This window comes from Hippocampus zosterae, chromosome 20, assembly GCF_025434085.1.
Source record: "Hippocampus zosterae strain Florida chromosome 20, ASM2543408v3, whole genome shotgun sequence".
NCBI classification, from domain to species: domain Eukaryota; kingdom Metazoa; phylum Chordata; class Actinopteri; order Syngnathiformes; family Syngnathidae; genus Hippocampus; species Hippocampus zosterae.
The window spans coordinates 12455358-12475318 of record NC_067470.1 but is presented as its reverse complement, the minus strand read 5'-3'; the positions used below and the strand labels follow the sequence as shown (position 1 = coordinate 12475318).

At 45.5% G+C, this 19961-nt stretch overlaps 1 protein-coding gene across 1 annotated transcript in view; it reads left to right on the top strand.

Annotated features, from left to right (window-relative positions):
* The window catches only part of vipr1b (vasoactive intestinal peptide receptor 1b), a 91096-nt gene that overhangs the window by 10700 nt on the left and 60435 nt on the right, over window positions 1-19961 (top strand). Inside the window, exon 2 of the mRNA XM_052054283.1 lies at window positions 17648-17738. Within this exon, the coding sequence (XP_051910243.1) occupies window positions 17663-17738 (76 nt within the window). The 5' untranslated portion in view covers window positions 17648-17662. The remainder of the gene's footprint in view (window positions 1-17647; window positions 17739-19961) is intronic.

The window sequence follows — 19961 nt, the reverse complement described above, 5'->3', positions numbered from 1 at the left end:
GCACTCACACTCACACCTAGGGACAATTTAGAGTGTTCAATCAGCCTGCCACGCATGTTTTTGGAATGTGGGAGGAAACCGGAGCACCCGGAGAAAACCCACGCAGGCCCGGGGAGAACATGCAAACTCCACACAGGGAGGCCGGAGCTGGAATCGAACTCGGTACCTCTGCACTGTGAAGCCGACGTGCTAACCACTGGACTACCGGGCCGCCAATAAATTATATAGTGATTTTTACGTTATACATTTTCTATTTTTGGACTATAATCTGCGCATTACCGCGATCACTTGTTAAAATTATCCGTTGTATTATTTGCGTGCACGAACAGATGTATTGCAGAGGACGCAGCAGCGCGACTCTGTGTGTGTACAATGTTTGACGAACTGGAGACGGGGGCATGTCGGCGATAACGATGCGCTGATTGGCTCCTCTGAACTTAAGGTGTGCCCATACATCAGCGTCACGCATTCAAAATGGATGATTGTGTCAGGAAACAGACGCATGCGCGACGCCACAGTGTGCTCACAGCTTCAGCCCCCGAGAGCCGCACACAGACAATTAGACAAAATGAATCGCGGCAGGTTTCGATTGTGTGCAGTTTTGCTCCCGTCTACCCGGGGATCTTTGCAGCTATTTAACGGCAGAACACCGCAACATGTTAAATGAACATCCCAATGGCGTCCTCAAATAATATTTGCATGCCTCAGACATTGCATTCACCTTTAGTGGAAGAACAGCACTGCACATTCCTGTCTCCCTTGTGTCAGTGTTTAAAATGGTTCTTAACTCCTCTTCTGATATATTTTTCAATGATTTCAGAGGGGATGTGAAAAGGGGAATTGTACAAATGAAAATAATATTTTTGTTTTTATTTTTAGTATTTATTTTGGTAAAATGAGTATTTTGATTTGCTTTTGTTAAATTAAGGGAAAAAAGACAACTAATGTTTAAAAAAGTTAAAATAAAAATGTCTTATTTCCCTAAAAGGGCTATTTTTATTATTAAGCAGGCACAACTTAACAAAATAAAAGAGTTCCTCTGCCTCAATACAATACCTCTCATTATTTGCTGTGTACTGGCAAAGTGAATAATTGTTATTTTCATGCACCCCATTATTGGTTGGTTGTGAGGAATGTTGATTTGTATAAGCTTGGCTTGACCATACTAAATGGGCATATAGCCCTGCTCCCCATGACCACCGTGCATGGGACTGGACCTTGGTCTTATAAAAAAAAAAAAAAGTGGACCGACAGCATTTCTAGTTGAGGACCACTGCTCTAGATGGTCCCTTCGTATGAATGTGAGCACGGATGGTTGTTTGTCTATAGGTGCCTTGCGATTGGCTGGCAACCGGTTCAGGGTGTCCCCCGCCTACTCTACGAAGACAGCGAATTGGAAAATGTATGAATTATCCATCCATCCATCCATCTTCTACCGCTTATCCGGGGCCGGGTCGTGGGGGCAACACCTTTAGCAGGGAAGCCCAGACTTCCCTCTCCCTAGCTACTTCTTCCAGCTCTCCCCGGGGGATCCCGAGGCGTTCCCAGGCCAGCTGGGTGACATAGTCTCTCCAGCGTGTCCTTGGTCTTCCTCGGGGTCTCCTCCCGGTGGGACATGCCCGGAACACCTCACCAGGGAGGCGTTCAGGAGGCATCCGAATCAGATGCCCAAGCCACCTCATCTGGCTCCTCTCGATGTGGAGGAGAAGCAGCTCGACTCTGAGCCCCTCCCGGATGACCGAGCTTCTCACCTTATCTCTAAGGGAGAGCCTGGACACCCTGCGGAGAAAACTCATTTCGGCCGCTTGTATCCGGGATCTCATTCTTTCGGTCACGACCCATAGCTCGTGACCATAGATGAGGGTTGGAACGTAGATCGACCGGTAAATTGAGAGCTTCGCCCTTTGGCTCAGCTCCTTCTTCACCACGACAGACCGATACAACGTCCGCATCACAGCAGACGCTGGACCGATCCGCCTGTCGATCTCTCGCTCCCTCCTGCCCTCACTCGTGAACAAGACCCCAAGATACTTAAACTCCTCCACTTGGGGCAAGATCTCCCCCCCCCGACCCAGAGGGGGCACTCCACCCTTTTCCGACTGAGGACCATGGTTTCAGATTTGGAGGTGCTGATTTTCATCCCAACCGCTTCACACTCGGCTGCGAAACGCTCCAGTGAGAGTTGGAGAGCCCCGTTCGAAGGAGCCAACAGCACCACATCATCTGCAAAAAGCAGGGATGCAATACTGAGGCCACCAAAACGGACCCCATCAACGCTTCGGTTGCGCCTAGAGATTCTGTCCATGAAGGTTATGAACAGAATCGGTGACAAAGGGCAGCCTTGGCGGAGTCCTACGCCCACTGGAAACGATTCCGACTCATTGCCGGCAATGCGAACCAAACTCTGACATCAGTGGTATAGTGACCGAACAGCTCGTATCAGGGGGTTCGGTACCCCATAACCACGAAGCACCCCCCACAGAACTCCCAGAGGGACACGGTCAAACGCCTTCTCCAAGTCCACAAAACACATGTAGACTGGTTGGGCGAATTCCCACATACCCTCGAGAACCCTGCTAAGGGTGTAGAGCTGGTCCACTGTTCCACGGCCGGGACGAAAACCACACTGCTCCTCCTCAATCTGAGGTTCGACTTCCTGACGGACCCTCCTCCCCAGCACCCCTGAATAGACCTTACCAGGGAGGCTGAGGAGTGTGATCCCTCTGTAGTTGGAACACACCCTCCGGTCCCCCTTTTTAAAAAGAGGGACTACCACCCCGGTCTGCCAATCCAGAGGCACTCTCCCTGTTGACCATGCGATGTTGCAGAGGCGTGTCAACCAGGACAGCCCCACAACATCCAGAACCTTGAGGAACTCCGGGCGGATCTCATCCACCCCTGGGGCCTTGCCACCGAGGAGCTTTTTAACCACATCGGTGACTTCAACCACAGAGATAGGAGAGCCCACCTCAGAGTCCCCAGGCTCTGCTTCCTCCAAGGAAGGCGTGTTAGTGGAGTTGAGGTCTTCGAAGTACTCTGCCCACCGGTTCACAACGTCCCGAGTCGAAGTCAGCAGCGCCCCATCCCCACTGTACACATTGTTAGTGGTGCACTGCTTCCCCCTCCTGAGACGTCGGTTGGTGGACTAGAATTTCCTCGAAGCCGTCCGGAAGTCGGCTTCCATGGCCTCACCGAACTCTTCCCACGCTCGGGTTTTTGCCTCGGCGACCACCAAAGCTGCATTCCGCTTGGCCAGTCGATACCCGTCATCTGCCTCTGGGGTCCTACAGGCCATAAAGGCTCGAAGGACTCCTTCTTCAGCTTGACGGCATCCCTTACTGCTGGTGTCCACCAGCGAGTACGAGGGTTGCCGCCACGACAGGCACCAACCACCTTACGGCCACAACTCAGATTGGCCGCCTCAACAATAGAGGCACGGAACATGGTCCACTCGGACTCAATGCCCCCCCGTCTCCCCCGGAACATGGGAAAAGCTCTGTCGGAGGTGGGAGTTGAAACTCCTTCTGACAGGGGATTCCGCCAGACGCTCCCAACAAACCCTCACAATACGTTTGGGTCTGCCAGGACGGACCGGCATCTTCCCCCACCATCGGAGCCTACTCACCACCAGGTGGTGATCAGTTGACAGCTCCGCCCCTCTCTTCACCCGAGTGTCTAGAACATGCGGCTGCAAATCCGATGACACGACCACAAGGTCGATCATCGAACTACGGCCTAGGGTGTCCTGGTGCCAAGTGCACATGTGGACACCCTTATGTTTGAACAAGGTGTTCGTTATGGACAATACGTGACGAGCACAGAAGTCCAATAACAAAACACCACTCGAGTTCTGATCGGGGGGGCCGTTCCTCCCAATCACGCCCCTCCAGGTCTCACTGTCATTGCCCACGTGAGCATTGAAGTCCCCCAGTAGAACAAGGGAGTCCCCAGCAGGAGTACTCTCCAACACACCCTCCAAGGACTCCAAAAAGGGTGGGTATGCTGAGCTGCTGTTTGGTGCATATGCACAAACAACAGTCAGGACCCATCCCCCCACCCGCAGGCGGAGGGATGCAACCCTCTCGTCCACCGGTGTGAATCCCAATGTACAGGCACTGAGCCAGGGGGCAATAAGTATGCCCACACCTGCTCTGCGCCTCTCACCGTGAGCAACTCCAGAGTGAAAGAGAGTCCAACCCCTCTCGAGAGGACTGGTACCAGAACCCAGGCTGTGTGTGGAGGCAAGTCCGACTATATCCAGTCGGAAATTCTCTGCCTCACACACCAGCTTGGGCTCCTTCCCTGCCAGAGAGGTGACATTCCATGTCCCAAGAGCGAGCTTCTGCAGCCGAGGATCAGACCGCCAGGGTCCCCGCCTTTGGCTGCCGACCAGCTCACATTGCACCCGACCCCTTTGACCCCTCCCACGGGTGGTGAGACCATGAGAAGGGGGACCCACGTTGCCTCTTCGGGCTGAGCCCGGCCGGGCCCCATGGGTGTAGGCCCGGCCACCAGGCGCTCGCCAATGAGCCCCACCTCCAGGCCTGGCTCCAGAGGGGGGCCCCGGTGACCCGCGTCCGGGCAAGGGAAACTGAGTACCATCGATTTTGTTTTCCATAAGGGGCTTTGTGAGCCGTGCTTTGTCTGGTCCCTCACCTAGGACCTGTTTGCCATGGGTGACCCTGCCAGGGGCATAAAGCCCCAGACAACTTAGCTCCTAGGATCATTGGGACACACAACCCCCTCCACCACGGTAAGGTGGCGGCTCACGGAGAGGATGTAGGTGTGAGTGTGAGTGCGAATGGTTGTTCGTTTCTGTGTGCCCTGCGATTGGCTGGCAACCGATTCAGGGTGTCCCCCGCCTACGGCCCGAAGACAGCTGGGATGGGCTCCGGCACCCCCCGCGACCCTGGTGAGGATCAAGCGGCTCGGAAGATGAATGTATGAATTAATGGATGATTATTCTCATGAAGACGAAATATAATTAATTGCAAAATAATTCCACATTTTACATGTAAAATAGAATATCTTTTACATTTTTAACACTCTTGCTAACCTAGGAGTGGACAAATATGCTTACTTTATGCAAATATATCTCTACTGATGTGAGGTTGACTGTAACTGTAACTCTAAGCACAGTAAAAATATTTACACAAATTCATAGACAGCTGAATGCTGAAACACATTTTCCGGTAAAAAGCTAGCATCCTCCTGAAACCCTAGCCCATATTTTGAAACCATATTTTGCAATCCTAACTTTGCCTATTTTAACCCTTTCAGGGACAGCGATCACTACAGTGCACAGCCCATCATGTTATCAGGTTACAGGTTATCATTATTGGTGCATGAAAGGGTTAAAATCCAAATTTGATTTGAAACCTAACCTATGCACTCTAAAACTGTATATTGCATTTGGCGCCATATCCTCTCATCAATGCTCCACCGGCTTTCAAGTGCAAATCCGAATACGAGGTCAACAGGAGGTCTGACAGTGCTGATATTTCCTCCTTGGACAACTCAATCCCCTGTGTTTGCATCTCATGCTGAAATGGCTCCTCATCCGCAGGTCATCTTGTGTGTTCTAAGATATGTGTGTATGATGAGAGTGTCAGGGTGACCTCATGCAATAAGTGGAGCTGGGGCACCGAATCGCACAGTGGTATTTTTGTGCGCCGCATAGGTGGCTTATCATGCAGTGCTAGTGATTAGAGTTGCTGTACATCGTGCAACTTGTTTACATTGTGACGCATTTCCTCCACTCTTAGAGACACCCTCACGTCAATTAAAAATAATATAAATGTTAACTCCTTGAACAAATAAATGTCTTGTTTCAAAGAGACCCCTTGCTATCTTCTCTAAAAGGAAAAAATATGTAACAGGCGGTGGTGTTTTAAAGTAGATGTGTCACTCTGATTGCCTTTACTATCGTTCAATTTATATGCAAGTGTCTTTTTGAAGTAAGTTCTGCTCTCAAATACACACCTCAATTTCAAATAAGCCTGGTACTCTGCAGTTGAGTGAAATATACAATCAACCAAACACCCTGAATTAGAGATGGACATGCCATTTCTTATGAGTGGACTGACAAAGTTCAATCAGTTATTCATAAAGTGACACATTAATTCATTTCTATAAATGTAATATTTTAAACTATTCGAAATCTTTCCAAATCTGTGTGGAAAAAGTTTCCTCAACTCTCAAGCCTATCATTCTCACATTGCATGGTGATGGTGGACCCCAAAAAAGCAGGCAGGAAAGAGGAGAAGGGTGTATTTGAAACAAGAAAACTAAATCCTAAACAAAGTCCACAGTAACAAACAAAAACCATGGCAGAAACTAAAAACTCTCAAGAACAAAAACAGGACTGAAGCTAAAACATAACAATGAACTAAACATGACTGAAACAAACATGAAAGTAGCAAGAGGCAACAGCAACCAACAAAGCATGACAGTAGCAATAGCAACAATGACCCGACACTGAGTGTTCGGGCTAGGAATCCTTTTAAAGCCCTAATTAGTTATGACCAACAGGTGTGCAGCTGCCAGAGGAGCCCTACAGTGCCACCTGTTGGTCCCTAAACCGAATCATGACAATCATTGGTTCAGCCAATAAGAGATGTTGAAGGGCACAACCCTCCTCTGATTGGCAGTCAGGTTTTTATTTTACCTTCATCAAACGCTCAACGGTGCTGGCTACAAGTACTCTCGCAAACTGCTCAACACATGGGCTTGCCTGTGTTACTACGTCAAGTACCAAGCATCACAAGCACAGACAAAAACGCAGAGCTTGGTGAAATTAAAATAATGTGGGACAATATCATTGCGGTCTGTGGAACCAAGAGCTAAGGAAGACAGCCAGCTTCCAATAGCAGCCAAATAGAAACAATGAAGAAGCGAGGAAGCCGTTGTGCAAAGTATGCTGTCAAAGTCAAGGCAATATAACAAACCGGTCGAATCATTTGAACAAGTACCACCTAATTGATGGAGTGGAAAGCATTAAATGCGAGTATCGCTGGTCCACTTAAACATGAGCAGTTTAGTCGCTAACTAGGTGGCAGCCATCAGATGAGAGCAGCAATTCATCGTGTCATTTTTGTGCAAGTAGCAATGATGCGAACGCCGTATGTAAGATCATCACTTTTTTGTTTCCATTTTAAATTGCGTTCATTATTCGTAAGGGCTCCATTTTTTGGAGTTAACTGGGTTATTTTTCATTGTTCTACATTTTTTGTACTATTGTATTAAATAAAAATGTTTAAAATGAATTGTTATTGCGTGTGACATATAAAAGGTCGCGCACCACTGTTGTTTGTGACACCCTACGTCAGCCAGGAGAGTGGCCTATAAGGTTAAAAGTACATTAATATACTGTAGTTTTAAAATATTTGTGAATTTTTATTTCGACATTGGCGGCTTGGTGGACCAGTGGTCAGCGTGTCAACCTCACAGTGCAGATGTCTTGGGCTCGATCCCGGCTCCGGCCTTCCTGTGTGGATTTTGTATGTTCACCCCGGGTCTATGTAGGTTTTCTCTGGGTAGTCTGGTTTCTTCCAACAATCCAGAAGCATGCATGGCCGGTTAATTGGACACTCCGGATTGTCCCCGGGTGTGAATGTGAGCATGAGTGGTTATTTGTCGATGTGTGTGCCCTGCGATTGGCTGGCAAACAGTTCAGGGTGTCCCCTGCCAACTGAAATACAGTTTGCTACTCTGTACAATGTGAGAAATCAGAACTGTTTGAAAGAATACACTACCCATAGTGACCCAAGCAATCCCATTTTGATGTAATTTGGCTGACAATGGCCCTTCAAACATCGGCCAAAATAATCGGCGATATGGCTAATGTTTTTAGTCCTGGATGTCACAATTGTAAATACATCCTAAAGTCACAGTTTCTTAAAAAGTAATAAATAGTAAGTTAATATTTGATTTGATGAAAAGAAGTTAGCAATAAATTTAAGAAAAAACAAAATTAATGAGATTTACAAATGTCAAATTAAGTAATCAAAAGACTAGATCAATAGAATGTTACAAGATAGTGACTGTAAATGAAATAAAATGCCTTCCTTTGAGAACAAAATTCGCTGGGAACCTCACTTATTGCATATCCAATTCAAACTTGCAAGAAAAAGGTCATGTTACACAAGATGTAACTCAGGAAACTGATGTCTTTTGGGGTTCAGGGGTCACTCCTTAAGACGTTCTATAACTCGGTGGTGGCCTCGGCCATCCTTTATGGCATTGTCTGCTGGTCAGGCAGCATCTCAGCCCGGGACAGAAAGAGACTGGAGCGACTGGTCAGGAAGGCCAGTTCTGTCCTGGGTTGCTCCCTTGACACTCTGGAGGAGGTGGGCAACAGAAGGATGCTAACTAAGCTAAAAGCTATGATGGCCATTAACTGAACTCATAAGCAGAACAGAATGAGATTTTTAACCCTCTGCGAACCTTGATTAAAAAAGTGACTCACTTCAATAGACAAAAACAGTTAAAGTCACTAAGAAGCTGTAATTATTTTTACCTCTACACCAGGGGTGTCAATCATACGGCCCGCGGGCCGGAACCGGCCCCCAAGGAGGTTCGATCAGATTCTTTTAAAGGGGAAAAAATGCATAAAAGACATGGAATGAATATTTTTAATAAGGTGCAATTTATGGAGTATCCACTAGGGGACACACTTGATCAGAGTAGAAAAAACCCATTGTTTTGATCAAATAATACAACAGCAGTCTCAGTCTGTCACTGAGACAGACCCAGCACAGCAGACGCTATCAAGGACATGTGAATACTGTATTTTGACGACTATAAGGCCTTAAAAGTCATGCATGCGGAAGTCCGCCAATGAGTGAAGGGTGGGCGTGTAAGAGGACGTTAAAGGCACGTCCCTAGCAGGTACCAGTCGCCAATGAGTTAAGGGTGGGCGTGTAAGAGGACGCTAAAGGCACATCCCTAGCAGGTACCACTTGCCAATGAGTGAAGGGTGGGCATATAAGAGGACGCTAAAGGCACGTTCCTAGCAGGTACCAGTAGCCAATGAGTTACGGGTGGGCATGTAAGAGGACGCTAAAGGCACGCCCCTAGCAGGTACCAGTCGCCAATGAGTGAAGGGTGGGCGTGTAAAAGGACGATAAAGGCACGTCCCTAGCAGGTACCAGTCACGTGAGTACATTGTAAAATGGCTAAATAAAGTACAACCAAACTCAGTTTTGCTTCCGGTGCCTTTTTAAAAACGTGTTTTTAGCATGCGTGCATGCATGCCATATTTTTAAGCTGGCGTATGTTTTACCATGACTGGCTGCGCCCAATAATACATTGCGTTTTGTGTGTGTCAAATACAGAAATAGCACCCCTTACTGAGACTGCGCCAAATGGTCGTGAAAATACGGTACTTTATTCTTTACACATTCAACAGCACTCTCCTTAGTTTGTAAGGTGCAGGCAGGGATTAAATTTAGAATTTATATGCGCACGTGTAAATGATTTAAAAGATCCTTTCTTTATAAATCTGGTTTGATCTTGAAAGGTATAGCTATATTTGTCAAAACCAATTAAAAATATAATTAGGTACAAAAATTAAAGTTTTGTGCCTTTGTACAATCAGTGAGATCAGTTGCAATGCATGTGTGTGTGAATAATAAAAGTAAATTGCACATTTGTCTAAGGAAATCTAAGGTGTTTCATGAAATTTTTTGTAAAAGATATGTTCATTACATTTCAAAATTTTCCAGATTTTCTTGTGCTTCTTCAGACCAAAACAAAGGAAAGACATATTATTTTGGTTATTTATAGGAGAGTATGGTATAATTTTTATGGTCCGGCCCACTTGACATCAACCGAGGCCGTATGTGGCCCACAATGTGAAATGAGTTTAACACCCCTGCTCGACACGTTAACGTAGCTTGCTAAATTATAATGTGCATTTCTTTGCTATGCCAGCTGCAGTTACCATTGACGACTGCACAACCCTTACTAATCTAATTCTCGGCTCAGGTCTGCTGAGGAAGACTGATGAAGGTGTAGCAGCAGCAGCACTGTGGTGGCAATTTATTATCGAGGACGATTTGAAATATTCCTTCGTGCCTTCACCACCTCTCTCTATTCAAATGACAGATGTTGTCTTTTCTCTCTTTAACAGCCCCACTCCACTCACTCAATCGCCTTCATTGACCTCTCGCTGCTCACCGCTCCGACTTCTTACGTCTTAGTCGGGCTGTCAGCTCCACAAACACACTGCCTGACTTAGTGCTCCACTTCTCGATTTGCAAGATTGCTTCACAGTGATGATACGGTATAAGGGGCAGGGCCCTACCAGATCCAGCAGACGGTATTGGTTTTGACAGATGGTGGAGTTTTAGCAATGAGTTTGCAGTTGAAAAAAACATTTTTTTATCTATATCTATCTATCTGTCTATCTATCTATCGTTCTATCTATCTGGATAGCTCAGTTGGTAAGGCATCGGTTTGGCATACGGGAAACGGTGGTTCGAATCCCGCTTGGGGCAAAAATGAGCACATAACACCATCCAGTGTGGGTCCTTGGGCAAGATCGTTCACGCGAATGCCTCCCTCATACAAAGATGAGAGACAATAAAACGAATGACATGCTGGCTCAGACATCGCCCGGCCAAACAAGGTCTGCGTCACGTGCTGGGGAAGAGGGCCTTGATGAAAAATGGGCTACTGGAACAAAGCGGAGATGGGCGAGATGCGATAACATGACTCTGTTGGAATGGTACTACTCAAGCAACCCTAGTCAGAGGGGTTACATGCAGAGAATGTGGGCTAAATTGTTACTTCGAAACTGTGTTCCAACATCCACCGAGAACAACTTGAGATTGATGAGGTACAACGCAGGTTCCATGGTGAAGGGCCCCAGACTGCCAGATCAGAGGAGGAGTTCATACCAGAGATTGGGAGGAAAGACCCAATGAATGAAATGCTGAGCGAGGCAGCAACTGGGCGACCTAGAAACCGATTACAACGGCTCTGTGAAGTACCACCTGAAAGTCTCATGGAGAGTGTGAATGTAGCACTGAGGGCGATCCTGACCATAAAGATCACGGAAACCAATGAACTGATATATGCTTCAGCATCAGTGATCCTAGAGATGCTTGGCTATAAGAGCAACCATGGAAGCCATGAGATACGTTACCCACCATGGAAAAGACGGTTGGAGGTGTTAAGGAATTATTCTGCTAGAAGTAGTAGTAGAACACTGTTGAGGAATGTCACCTTACTATGAGTACTGATACTAGTCTCTATCCTAAACAACTGCTAAAGAACATAAATAACGAATGTAGGGTGAAGTCGGGGTCATATTTCCCCTAGGTTACCGTATTTTCACGACCATTCGCCGCACCGTATGTCAGTCTCATTCATGGGTGCTATTTCTGTATTTTACACATAGACAAAACACACTGTATCATTGGCCGCAGTTTTAAAGTGGTAAAATATACGCCAACTTAAACATACGGCATGCATGCGCGCACGCTAAAAACACGTTAGCTTGATTCTGTATCAGAATCAAACAATTGTGCAAGTACCAGTAATCCATCAAAAACGCCGTGTTCCCTCTCGTTGTTAGAGTCACTCTCATTGCCATGTGGCTCCACAGAAATGTGCAAGCTGACACGTTCATCCAAGCAGCCACAATCCATTCGCAAATTGTGGCGTAACTCGCCCAGCGCTGCCTCTCACTCTTTGTAAAGTTGTGTTTGCCATCGATCGTTCATTCTTCCCATGCCGTTCGCAACTTTACTTTGAACGCCCGGTTGATGCCGATGTCCAGCGGTTGGAGTTCTTTAGTCAAGCCTCCGGGAATAACGGCAAGCTCAGAGTTCATTTGCTTGACTTGGTTTTTCACCGCTGCTGTGAGATGGGCACGCATGCCAAAAGCATAACCAATGGCTTGAAGTTTTAACTGAGCTTCGTAGGCGTGTCTCTTTGTAGAATTTATTTTCGGGGGTTCTTAGAAACCAAAACCGAAGTTGTTTTGCAACAATGCACATAACCGCACTCTATACGGGTGTTGGTACCTGCTTGGGGCGTCCCTTTAGCGTCCACTTACACGCCCACCCGTCACTCTCATTGGAGGATTTCTCCCCTGCATACCTTTCCTCTCTCACATCTGCCTTCTCTCTCTCGCTCTCCCTCTCCATACACCGGTATGTATATATACACGCCCACCCTTCATTGATTGGCCGACTTTTTTGCCGCATGCCTGTCCACAGTCACTTCCGCCTTTTCTCTATATAAACAGCGTGTCGGCTGTCAGTCAGATTTTGGAACACAGCGCATACACAAGATGCTCCGCATCATAAGGCGTCCTGTCTATTTTGGAGAAAATTTAAGACTTTTAATGGCATGAAAATACGGTAATTAACAGTCCCTCGAGGGTTTTCTTGCCTCCACCACCTCGTAAAAGTCCCAGAAGGCTGTCGAGTGCCCTCGAAGAGGAACCCTAACCTCAACATTTGTAGCCAGCAGATATGGCCTGTACCTTGTCATCATGTCAAGATCGAACTTGACTTTCTTTGTTTCTGATTTTTACATAAGGGGAAGGACTGCCCGCCCCAAATTAACATAATTTACATACTATGCCTATATATACATGTGACTGTAATTGCTCGGGGCTTCCTGATGAAATCTGAGACTCACAGGAGCCCGAATTGATTCGTGTTGCGTTGTGATAAACTGAAGAAAAGACAAAGTGGCGTTGGGTCTTCTTCCACCTTATAGAGAGATAAAAGAACCTGTAACAGTGGAGGGACAAGAGCAAATTGACAGCTCCCATTTCTCAACAGAGGCTAAGATCAAGGCGGCTCGGAAAGATGTGAGTCAATTGACGGAAGCCCAGAGAGGTGTGATGAAAAGGCCAAGACCCGAGAGGTACATCCAGATGACCATACCTAAAGCACTCGAAACTGCCAAACAAAGACTCCAAGCCTTGTCCAGCCGCTGAAAGCGGTACACGAAAGAGAATGAGATCAGACGAATAAACAGGCTGTTCGCAACACAACCTGCGAAAGTGTACGCTCAGTGGCAGGGTCCTAACAACAGAGCTGACCCACCAAAACTGGAAACTGAAAGGTACTGGAAAGGCACATGGGAGAAGGAGGTTGCACATAACAGCAGTGCACAATGGCTGGTGACCCTGAGAGAGGAGCACAGCAACCTCCCTGAACAGAACCCAGTTACCATAACAGTGGCAGACATACAGGAAAGAGTCTCAAATATGAAGAACTGGACAGCACCAGGCCCGGACATGGTCCACACCTGGCTAAAGAAACTCATAGCACTCCATGAGCGCCGAGCAGCACAAATGAACCAGCTGCTGAGGGATGGGACTCACCCAGGATGGCTAACTGAAGGGCGAACGATCCTGATCATGAAGGATCCTTCAAAGGGTGCAGTCCCATCCAACTATCGGCCCATAACCTGTCTCTCCACAACATGGAAGCTCATGTCAGGCATCATTGCGGCTATGATAAGTAGACACATGGATCAATACATGAGCGAAGCACAGAAGGGCATGGAAAGAGATACCAGAGGAGACAAACATCAGCTACTGGTTGACAGAACAGTCGCACAAGACTGCAGGTCTCGACATACCAACCTGTGCACAGCCTGGATTGATTACAAGAAAGCCTATGACCCGATGCCACATATATAGATCACTGAATGCTTGGAGTTGTATAAGGTGAACAGGACCCGAAGAGCCTTTGTTGCTCTTCTGCATAGGACTGAAATCCCTAAGCCAAGTAATCACCAAGACAGACTATGAATACCGCCTCAGAAATGGAGCTATAATCAGTCACCTCCTCAACATGGATGACATAAAGATTAAGATATCCTTTATTTGTCCCGCAATGGGGAAATTACAATCAGAATTCAGAAAGGAAAAACGCTGGGTAGGGAGAGGGAAAAAAAAACACGCTTGAACTATCCTCTTCCGAGGATAATTTAAGTCCAGGATAAAAAAAACGACCCTAGCACATCAATAAGCATATGACAGTTACAACAAGTCACGAGACATAACATGTATAAGGGGGAGGATGAATGGGCGGGGGGGGGGGGGGGTTACCGCGACGCTGCCGCCTGACCAGCTGCACGGCCACGTGCGCTCTGCAGGTCAAGCCACGTCACGGGGGGAAAAAAAACGGAGCGATGAAGACGGTGATAACAAGGATGTGTATGCGCGTGTGCTTGTCCATTTGTGTATGTGTATGCGTGTACAGGTCACAGCTGCTTCGTCGTGGTCTGCTCATCATGAAGACAGTCCCGGCTTGTCAGTCCATGGCCGAGAAGGAGGGGGGTTGGTGGTGGGGGCCCTACACTCCATGCGTATTTCCATCCAGGGGAAAGGCCAGATAGCGTTGTTTGTTTTGGAAAGACGGACGGCAACAATTCCAGACAGCCTTGAGTCCTTGGTCTGTATCTCTCTCTAGCGCCAATCATTCAGATCCGAAAAATTATTTTGCAGCATGAATTCCAACGTCTCCATGGTGTTTTCAATCGCGCGGATCGCTCAAAAAACCGCAAAGTCGCAAAAGTCGCAACAATAATTGGTTGAGCTCAGTCACCGCTTGAGTCTGAGTGTTGGACATTCACGCCAAGCCATCCAGATTGACCGGCAGCTTCTTCACTTCCAATAGAGCCGCTCCAATCGGTTGAATTTTGCAATAGAACAGCACGCTGCTAACACCAAACAGCAGTATACCTGTTATCAAAAGGCCAATGATGTAGATGTCTTCCACATCCTCCAAGGACATTACTGTCACGCACACCGGTCCCCACTTTCTCCATGGATCAAGGGCGTATCCGACAGCAAGTGTCCCCGGAGGGCAAGCAGGCCCCCCACTGCCCGCTCTTTCCGTCCAAAAAATTTTGTCGATTACATCGAGAGACCAGCCAACTAATTCCATAAGATAAAGATAATCCTTTATTCGTCCCACACTGGGGAAATTTACAGCCTCCAGCAGCAAGAATGTATGTAGAAAGAAGAAAGAAGAAAGAGAATAATAAAAATACTTAACCAAGTAATCAGAAATAGTCCTATAAAATGGATTATCCAGAGTATTTTATCAAAGGCAAAAATACTATTTTGGAAAAAACTGCAGAAATAGCAACTGAATTTAATGAGTATTTTGTCAACATCGGCAGTAACCTAGCAAAACAAATTCCTGATCCAACAGACCTGTTTGAAGTGGATAGATACGTAGAAAAAAACTCCTCCACGATGTTCCTTACTGTAGTAAAACAAGAAGAAGTATCAAATATTATAAAAACTTTTAAAAATAAAAAGTCAACTGATTGCTTTAATATTGATATGACAATAATCAAGCAGATTATAGAATATGTAGTGCGACCTTTCACGCACATATGCAACCTGTCATTCAAAGCTGGTATCTTTCCATCAAAAATGAAAATTGCTAAAGTTATTCCAATCTATAAAAGTGGAGAAAAACATCTGTTTACAAATTATAGACCAATATCACTACTACCACAACTTTCAAAAATATTAGAAAAACTATTTTCTCGCAGACTTGATAGTTTTATACAAAAGCATGCGCTCTTAAGTGAGAATCAATATGGCGTCAGGGAAAAACGGACCACCTCAATGGCAGTTATGGAGTTTGTGGAAGCAATAGCCACTAATATAGACAACAAAGAATTTACTTTTGGGGTTTTCCTAGATCTAAAAAAAGCTTTTGACACAATAGATCACAGTATATTATTGAAAAAACTAGAAAGCTATGGCATTAGAGGTGTAGCTTATAAATGGATAAAAACCCTGATTAGGAAAGGACAGAGCCGACTCTTCCTACTCAGGAAACTGAGGTCTTTTGGGGTTCAGGGGTCACTCGTGACTAGTGAGTGTGAGAGCCACTGTCCAGGATGAAACATCCAAGCTCCATGAATACATCAAGGAGAAGGCTCCAACGGATGACGTACTCAGAGAATGTCTCAGACAATGGGGAACAGAGGATGAGGCGCTGGAAGAGGGATCACCATGGAAGGACAAGCCCCGACACGGGATGTACCACCGGACCATAACTGAAGTGGCTGATCTCAAGAAGTCTTATCAGTGGTTAGAGAGGGCTGGCCTGAAGGACAGCACAGAGGCACTCATCATGGCTGCTCAGGAGCAGGCCCAGAGCACCAGAGCCATAGAGGCCCAGATATACCACACTAGACAAGACCCAAGGTGTGCAAAGAGGCACCTGAGACAATCCAACACATAACTGCAGGGTGTAAGATGCTGGCAGTGATAGCCTACATGGAACCCCATAACCAGGTGGCTGGCATAGTCTACCGAAACATCTGTGCGGAGTATGGACTGGAAACCCCAAGGTCAAAATGGGAAACACCTGCAGAGGTGGTGGAGAATGACAGAGCGAAGATCCTGTGGGACTTCCAGATCCAGACTGACAAGATGTTAATGGCGAACCAACCGGATATCGTGATCATAGATAAAGGGCAGAGGAAAGCCGTTGTAGTGGATGTAGCGGTCCCAACTGATGGAAACATCAGAAACAAGGAACATGAGAAACTCAAGAAATACCAAGGGCTGAGAGAGGAGCTGGAGAAAGCCTGGAAGGTAAAGGTGACAGTCGTGCCCGTGGTGGTCGGAGCACTCGGGGCAGTGACCCCCAAACTAGATGAGTGGTTGCAACAGATCCCGGGAACAACATCGGACATCTCAGTCCAGAAATGTGCAGTGCTGGGAACAGCAAGGATACTGCGCAGAACCCTCAAGCTTCCTGGCCTCTGGTAGAGGACCCGAGCTGAATGAGGGACGGACACCACCCGAGGGGTGAGATGAGGATTTTTAATTTATATATATATATATATATATATATATATCTATATATATATATATATATATATATATATATATATATATAGATATATATATATATATATATATATATATATATATAATAATAATAATAATAATAATAATAATAATGCATTTTATTTAAAAGCGCCTTTCATACCACCCAAGGACACTGTACAGACAATAAGAAAATATACACTAGCTGGTTCGCCGCCCTCCGGGCGGCTCATCATCTAGTTCCTGCGGAAGGCTGGTGAGGTGGGCCTTCGGCTCACAAAAGGACCCGAGATGAATGAGGGACGGACACCACCCGAGGGGTGAAACAAGGATTTTTATTTTCTACTATAAAAGATCAATTGTCAGTCAAGGAAAATGTGGGTTGCTACTGAGAGAAGACGTAGCTGAGAATAAATACTTATAAAGCAGCTGGTTTCATTTTGTTTAAAACCCTGAAACCCTGTGTGATTTTTTTCCAGTGTAAATTGTGTGCATTTTGATTGGCTAGTTGCTAAAGCATGCAGCTGATTTTGAAATTTTGAATCGCAGGGACTTCACTGAATTACTTACTATCGCCTCGTTTTTCCATTTGTGGAGCCGACATTCCATCCAGCCAGTTCGGAGTGCTGGGATGCTGAACCCCACCTTGATCCTATCAATTTCACCTAAGAGGAGCTACAACACATTTATGAATTTACTTTTTTATGAGTCAATGGGTAAAACACCTCAGACCACAAGCCACCCCTTTTGCTGCATCAATTTGCAGGAGCCTACTGCATCCCTGCTTTAACGATATGCTCTTCTCTCCCACAGGTGTTGTCTCTGCAGATGTGCGATATTGTGAATGAGATCGAGCTGGAGAGGGAGCGCTGCGAGAATAGCACATCTAGCAATGTCACATCAGGTCTGTGAAGCAAACACTAGGAATGTCCAAAGTGCGTATTCAGTTTTGGCCCAAAAACAAAAAACAAAAACTGATCTGTCTTGACTAGTGGCTCTGAAAGATAAAGCTATTATAATTAAATTCACACCATTTCCAACCCTTTCCATGAATTGCAGATTCAGGAAAATTCTCATTTTGTTTTGTTACCAACTCCAAAACACCTCTTAGTCGCTCCTTTAAATCCAAACAAACATGAATTATTGTTATTATTATAACAGAAAAAAACAAATTATTGATTATTTCTTAATTTTAACAGACAGATTATTTTAGTAACCTTTGGCTGGAGCTGCAGCTGCTGCTCTTGTAGCATAACGTGATTCAATGTGAAAATGTCCTTGGCTTCTGGCTATATGAATAACTATTTTGAGCTGCAAATGCAAATCATGCAAATATTTAGTGTTACCATTATCTGCAAAGATTAGAAGAAGGGCCCTCATATTTTCGCTTATATGACCGTAATGTCTTCCTCTCCATAGGCGCTCAGTATAGCTTAATGACAAAACGGGTTTAATAGAGTTTGACTAAATGTTTGTAAATTTTCCCAGTGTGGGACAAATAAAGGATATCTTATCTTAAGACTAAAAGTGTGGTGTCTACAACTCAAAAACAATATCTGATATTCTTGTGGTGCTTTGCACCCAATATTATATCAGGTGGCTTGTCGCAATGCAAGCAGCAAACACATTAGCATAACGTTCAAGGCGCGTATACGGGCGACATGCTCTTTCTTCACAAAATGAAAAGGAGAGAAGGTACAACGTTGAGATGCTGGTCTTTTCAAGCAAAGACTCACAGACTATTTTTTTCTGTGATCCTCAATTCCGGGGAAGGCATTGAAAACTAAAACCAAAATTCACATGCGCATTCCTACTCTGATCCACTTCAACCTCACTAACCTGAAATCCTAACCTTAAATCCAAACCCAAACCCAATTCTACTCCTAACCCAAGCCCCAAACCATTTTCCACAAACCCCAACCTTGCCCGAAATTATAATCCCAAAATCCTAGTTTAGCTTCTCACCCGAATCATAAATACCGTATTTTCACGACCATTCGGCGCACCGTATGGTTGGCCGCAGTCTCATTCATTAATGGGTGCTATTTCTGTATTTTACACATAGACAAAACGCACTGTATTATTGGGCGCAGTTTTAAAGTGGTAAAACATACGACAGTTTAAACATACGGCATGCATGCGCGCACGCTAAAAACACGTTAGCTTGAAGCATACGGTAGCATGCCAAGACATACAGATACAAGCTAAAAACATGTTTTTAAAAAGGCAACAGAAGCAAAACTGAGTTCCGTTGTATTTTATTTAGCCATTGTACAATGTACTCACGTTTTTCGATCAATCATCACCCAGAAATCCATCAAAGTCCTCATCCTCTGTATCAGAATTGAACAATTGTGCAAGTGCAATTGTGGGCATTATCTGCAACAAACAGCAAAAAGCCCTCCAAAACGTTGTGCCTGTGTGAAGTTCAGTAGTGAATTTTACTCTGGCAATTTGCGGGACAATAAAAGTGGACTCATTTTGGGCTACCAGCCTTAGATAGTGCAGAGGTTGCCAAACTATTGTGCATTTTAGTTTTTCCAATATAATACTATACACACAGTTCAATCAATATCGGTCTCATCACAGAGAGAAAAATACATCAGGTGCTTTATCATTGCAGATACGCTGTGACAGCATCTATATATAACGTGTTGCATAAGTGCAGGGCTGTGCAAGTATGTTTTCACTCAAAAACCAACACTTAGCACATCGGAGAGGTGACCTCAGACGGCACTTCATTTCTTGGAAACAGATCAACGATGTGTACAAATAAAGGTCAGATAAGTGGCGGGTGAAGGCCTCTTCACTGAATAAATTCACTCGTAGTAGACATATGGATATGAATGTTAACATGAAGTGATAGCTGCGTTTTAAAAGGACATAATTCAGAATGGAGCAATTTATATCGTCTTTCAAGGACTCTTGCAGACACCAAAGTCTCAAGAGTTGTTTTGTTGCCATGGTTAGTGCAAGGCTGCTTGTATTCAGTCAGACTCTTCTCTTTGGATCAATATTTCTGTGATTTCCAGTACTGTGCTGCAATTTACTGAAAACGAAGGTCTAATCTAAGATAAAAGCCTCCATAAAGCTATTGTTGTAATGATTAAAATGGAAAAATCTTGTG